The sequence below is a fragment of the Crocodylus porosus genome, unplaced genomic scaffold (genome assembly GCF_001723895.1).
Source record: "Crocodylus porosus isolate Cpor-Errol unplaced genomic scaffold, CroPor_comp1, whole genome shotgun sequence".
NCBI classification, from domain to species: domain Eukaryota; kingdom Metazoa; phylum Chordata; order Crocodylia; family Crocodylidae; genus Crocodylus; species Crocodylus porosus.
This window is the reverse complement of record NW_017728931.1, coordinates 79,148,616-79,154,724: the sequence shown is the minus strand read 5'-3', so window position 1 is coordinate 79,154,724 and position 6,109 is coordinate 79,148,616. Positions and strand designations below refer to the sequence as shown.

Genomic DNA, 6,109 nt, shown 5'->3' with positions numbered 1-6,109 from the left:
CCCCCCCAACACTGCTTCCCTCCCCCTCCCCTTTGACCACACCAGACTTACGAGCTGCATGCAGCTGTATCAGAAATTGGATTGGTATCGGTCATTTTTCCTCCTTAAATATTGGGTATTGGTATCAGCCCCCAAAATCTATCGGTGCATGCCTAGTGCTTTCCAGTCCACTGATGTTTCATTTGGCAATTTTCCTTCTCCAGCTTCCATCTCTTTTCTCCAGATGGTGCTTTTACCACACCAGATACTTGCCATTCTGGTTGCCCTTCCTGGATGGTGCCTTGTCTGTTCCCTTGGTAGCTGTGAATGCTATCATGGTTTTCTTCATACTCCTCAGCTCTGTCCCATTGCTCAATATTGGTTTGCTTCTCTCCACTGGCAGTTATGTCCATTCCTTTCCTGGGTCCATGATTTTAGGAGTAGGGTTACCATACTTTTTTCCATGTTTTCCCAGACATGTCCTCTTTTTGAGTCCTGTCACCATCCAGGCGGGTTTTCCAAATCTGAGCAAATGTCCAGGTTTTTGCTTTGCTCCACTGGTGGGAGCAGGGGGAGGAGTGATTGTATGCAGGGACCTTCAGGCAGGTAGGTGTGTCTGCGCTCACCCCAGGAGCTGCAGGCAGGTAAGTCTGGGTTGGAGGGGGGTGCTGGGGCTGGGGCTGCAGAAGGGAAGTGGTGGCAGGAGAGTTGCCTGTCTCTTCCAGCAGGGGAAGGAGGTGGGGCTCCTTCGGAGGCCTCTGGCTGAGCTGCCAGCACAGGGGCTCGTGACAATGCTTATAGGGGTGGAGTGGCCAGGAGATGTTGTGGGACGGGAGGGTGCAGGGTGGGCCATGACCAGGCCTCCTTGCCCAGGCTGGGGCGGGTGGGAGCACAATCCTCCCCTCCTCTTCCCTCCAGCCCACGCCAGGGCCAGACTTGCTTTAAGCCACTGTGATCTGGCCTGGTTGGGATGGCAGCTGGGGTCCCTCCAGCAGGGCCGGGGAGAGCAGGGTGCTGTGGGTTGGGAGTAAGGGTCACTGGCAGGGCTGGGGCGCGGCAGTGGTTTGCAAATCAGGAGTGAGGGGAACCAGCATGGCCCAGGAGGGCAGGGTACTCTGGTTTGGGAGTGAGGGGCACTGGTGGGGCTGGGGTATGTGGGTCAGAACTGAGGGACAGCATCAGGGCTTGGTAGGGGCTGTGGCTTGGGAGTGAGGGGCAACAGAATGGGCAGTCCCCTGCCATATCATTGACCCCGCCCCCAGTCATATTCTGCCCCTTCACCCCCGTTGAAAATATGGTAACCCTATAAGCAGGATTTACCAGTCTTCCCTCTATCTGGTTACTGACTTCCAAATGTCTTCCTTTTCCACTGCTGCTCAGCCTGTGCTTACTGTCCCATTGACATACTGCCTCTTTCAGATACTCTTTGCTATGATTTTATACTGTAATTGCAATTTTGTTCCCTGGTTTGGTTTGCTCTAGGAGCTGCTAGTCCTTACAATTTTAATTCTTATTTTTTTCTCCTCTTCTAAGTCTTATGCTAGAAAGAAAGTCACCAACAGGCTTTTTCTTTCATTCTCCCCTCCCAAGCATCAAAGTATATGAATGTCTCTACAACTTTATGGGGGTGCAGGTTGTAGCTGTATTGGTCTAAGGACATAGGCAGACAAGGTTCTTTGGGTAAATGTGATATCTTTTATTAGATCAACTCAGATAGTTGGAATTTTTTTTCTTAGCAAGCTTTCGGGTTTAAAAACCCTTCATTAAGCTGAAGAAACATCACACACCAACTGCAGATGCTTCCTCAGCCAGGAGTTGAGACCTTCTGTGCTAACATGGTTTGTTTGAAGAGTAAGAGACAAGCTAACTCTGATTTGCTACCTATATTTTTTACCTAGTACACAGAACATGCTACACTAATAACGTATATTTAAAAATAGGACTAGATTAGCTGAGGCTTTCATCAAGCATTTCAATCCCAAATATCTGTGCAAGGCTTTGGCTCTTTTCCAGTCAAAGGAAAATTTTCTTTAAAGTATCAGGGCTAAGAGTAGAAATTAATTGTATAAGGAATGTTTCAATTCATCACTGCAATGATCTATACAGGTGCTGTCCAAATTCTTTAGGGCATACTGTTGAAAGGAAGTCTGCCTCTAATTGCACCTTAGTGCCCTAACTGAATACAATTTTCTAGGTTTTTTTGCTTCCTACTTTATTTTCTTATTCCTTGATTAGCACACTTTAAAAAATACTTCAAGACTTTAGGTTTTTTTCTGTAAGTTTAGAGCCAAAATTAGTGGGTGATCTTTATAACAGTGTGTTGTCAAATTTCACTCCGGTAGTCAAATGTTAAAGGTACAATAAATGGAGTAGAAACAATATTGTATTTTCTGTGAAAGCGTGATGACATTTGTGAGTTTGTATGCACAGAATGAATTAAATCAATTTACTGCCGCAGTATGAACTAGATATATGCCAGTAAACTACACTTCACTTGTTGTGCTGTTGACTATCCGGTTCTTTTGTTGTTTTAAATTTTTGTATTGCAGTTGTTCCCAGAGGCCAAAATGAGGCACTCATTATTCTAAGCATTGTACAGATACATACAGGGGCACAGTCCCTGCCCTCAGGAACTGAGTCTAGCAGGCTAATTCACTGAACTAATTATATTGGAGTGATTTCATCAGATTTGTACATAGAATGTAAACCTTGCCTATCAAATTAGGGCATTGATTGTGTGTAGCCTGATATTCTGTTTTCAGCCAGGACTTTTCAGCACAGAAAAAAAATGCCATAATGCATTTAATAAATTCTATGGTGATCTTAGGTAAGGGAAAGAGAAAAGAGGCTTTTTTTGTCTCTTCAAATCTTGAAGGACAAAATTTGTTTCGTCTTATAATAATAAGAATATAATTGAACTACAGAGGATCAACAACAAATGTATCGTGGTGTTATAACTGGACCTGAATCTTTTTCTCACCACTTTGCTTCCAAAGGGCTGTTCTTCTGATTTTTACTGGGGAGAGGAGAATCATAGTAGTTGTATTTAACTCCCAAGGGTTAGCAATACCAGTTGATACAAGTTTTGAAGTTTGAAAACGTTCCGTTCCCTCTTTTTATAGTTTTTATTTATATGTACTTAAGTGTATCCTGGCTCTAATGGGGATGTTCTGGGAAAGAAGCAGAAATATCCAAATATAATGAGACTGATTTAACATTATTACCATTCCAAATGGGAGCAGAGAGCCAGCTGTGAGAGAACTTTTTTTGTAAGATTTCCAGATTGAGTTTTCAGACATGGGAGGTTCGGATAAACATCTGATCTTTGGGCATTTATCCAAACTGAATTTCTAGTCCTGTGGAGAACTCTGCCCACTTTAAAAACTAACCAGTTACAGACCTGAATAACAGCATGACTTGCTTTACTAGTGCAGTGGAGTTGGTGGTCTCAGTCAAGGGTAAAATTTTCACAAGTGCCTAAGTCCCAGTGACTTTTGATGGTTTGAAATACGTGTACGTTTTGATAGATTAGGCATGTTTGCAGGTTTCACACTTGGTTTCCCATGTATGTTTTGTTTCCATTGCCAAACCACAACCTGGCATCACTCAGGACTTGAGACGTGAAGAAGCTTTGTACTAGGTGTGCATAGCAGTATGAGCATGAGATGGAGCCCTTGTCTACTTCAAAAATATGCCTCAACTCTTCCCATCTGAGTGGGGTTACAGGCCCCTTGGAGGACAGGTTTAGGATTAAAAATGACCTTGTTAAATTGGAAAACTGGTCTGCAACATATGGGATGCAGTTCAGTAAGAATAAGTGTAGTAAGCAAAATATACTTGGGAAGGAACAATCTGATGCACAAATGCAAAATGAACAATGACTACAGTAAAAGCTGTGTTAACTGGCATTTTACTAACTGGAATACTCTTATTAACCAGAATTTCCAATATCCCCCAATACAAATCCTCACTTTAGCAACCAGAATCTTTGCCAAGTCTTTCTGGCATTCACATCAAGTATTTCTGTTGTTTACATTAGTTAGTGATGCTGCCAATAGAGGAGCTGCCGGGAGTCTGCGGGGAAAGGGATCTGCGCAGGGCAGGGTGGACTGCCACTGCAGCCTGGGGATGGTATAACTCTCAGATAACCGGAATTTTTAGATAGCCAGCACCCCACTTACACCAAAGATTTACTGTATATAGGCTGCTGTACTGCAGTAACAGACCTGGAGTTCATAGTGCACTGCAAGCTAAATATAACTCAGCAACGTAATGTCTTTGTAAAAAATGTTAACAGCATACTGGTATGTATTAGCAGGAATGTTGGATGCAAGTCACAGAACCATTTCCTCCATTCTGTTCTGCACTGCTGAGATCCCAGCTGTGTCTAGTTTGGGTACCACAGTTTAAGAAGAATATGGACAACCTTGAAAGAGTCCAGAGGAGAACAACAAATGTGATCAGTGGCTTAGGAAACATAAGAAAAAGGCTGAAAGAATGTGGATTATTTTGCCTAGAAAAGAGAAAAGTGAATGGAGATGCAATAAGTCTTCAGATGTGAAAAGGCTAGTCAACAAAGAAGGAGGCGATCAGTTGTTTTCTAAGTCCCCTGAGAATGTCGCAATTTAAGCCTACTTTTCTTGAGTAAAGTTAATATGAAGAACTTCTGATTGAGGGTGATTAAACACTGGAATCTAGAGGTGCTGTGGAATCTCGTTGTCCGTGTCCAGCATTTATATTTCTCTCCATAGCTTCCCTGTGCAGTGGGATTGCAGATAAGACCTACGATGGAAGTTTTAATTACATTTTACTGTAATGATTTGACACACATATCTCGGAGTACTGGAACACTGTATTACATTTTCATTTTACTGATGTTAAATCCTCCCCCGATTTTACACAGTACTATCTTTCACAGTCTGATGTGATTACTAGTTCTCCTAGAAAGCCTAAAATCCCAAATCATTTTTATCTGAATTAATTTTTGTCCGTAAGACACTGTAGGCAAAATACCCGGGTGGCCTGCTATGAATTTTGATGATATATTTGCAAATTAAAGTGATGAATGAAATGGAATGATCTACTTAATCATTTTCTAACAGTGTTGAAAATAAAATGCCATTATTGTTATCATGTCAGATGCCTTCCACTGATGATGAATTAATGCTGGTTTGTTTGGTGTGTATATTTTTTCCCTCTCCCCATCCTCCCTGCCTTCTTTACAGACCAGAAGATGTTCTGCTTAGGCGCACCCATGATGAGATGGTCCTCTTGCACTGCTTCCTCTGGCCTCTGGTAACTTTCCTTGTAGGAGTCCTAATTGTGGTCCTGACCATCTGTGCAAAGAGCTTGGCCATTAAAGCAGAGGCAATAAAGAAGAGAAAATGCTTGTAAATGCCAAGGTTGTTCAAGGAAAAGAAAAAGCCATGGGAAAGTCAAAAGTGCAAAACCTGACACACCTGTGCTTCTCTGGTGCGCTCTGACACGCCCGTTTACAGTGTCTTATCAGCTATTGGAGTTGCTGATACCTGAGAATTATTCTTGGGAGACTGCTCTGTGAAATGTCAACTAATTGCTGCTTCTGCTGTGACAATAAACAAGTATATTCTACCAAAAGATCCTAAACTGCACCAAATATGCTGTACTGTATTTGACTAAACTTGAACAATGGCTAATTTATCCAGGTCCTAGTTGTATAGAGACAAGTTCAGAAAACCCAAAAAGTGGTTAATTTCATCTTTGCAAAATTATCTTTATTATTTAGTATTAAATATTTACTTTTTAATTTACTTTGTCATAGAATGTATTTCTGAAATATTAAAAAATGGTGATTTCATTTTTTACATTTGTGTTTTTTTTTAATTTAAAGAGCAAAAATAATGTCTTGCCAGTTTAGTTTTCTTCACTGTCTAGCTGTGTTTTGTTTTGAAATTCAAATTTTAACTTGTGCCTTAAAACAATTCTTCACTCATAATCTGCTATTTATCTTAAAAATATTAAAATCTTTCAAGACCACTTCGCTTGCCATTGGTAAACAAAACTGGACTTCTACTTGAAAAGTAGTATAGTGCTGAATATGGTCCTATCGACACAATGGCATTCAATCCCTGGCAATTTCATAGCACTCAAG

General features: G+C 41.5%; 1 protein-coding gene across 3 annotated transcripts in view; it reads left to right on the top strand.

Moving 5' to 3' along the window:
• The window catches only part of KCNMB4 (potassium calcium-activated channel subfamily M regulatory beta subunit 4), a 33,633-nt gene extending 27,877 nt beyond the window's left edge, over positions 1–5,756 (top strand). Inside the window, exon 3 of one of the 3 annotated variants that reach the window (XM_019543217.1) lies at positions 5,205–5,756. In XM_019543217.1, coding sequence (XP_019398762.1) covers positions 5,205–5,373 — 169 coding nt within the window. In that variant the 3' untranslated portion in view covers positions 5,374–5,756. Of the gene's footprint in view, positions 1–4,294; positions 4,689–5,204 lie in introns of those variants that run through there. The other 2 variants (XM_019543219.1, XM_019543218.1) reach the window with 2 other exon arrangements.
• The last annotated feature ends 353 nt before the right edge of the window (positions 5,757–6,109 follow it).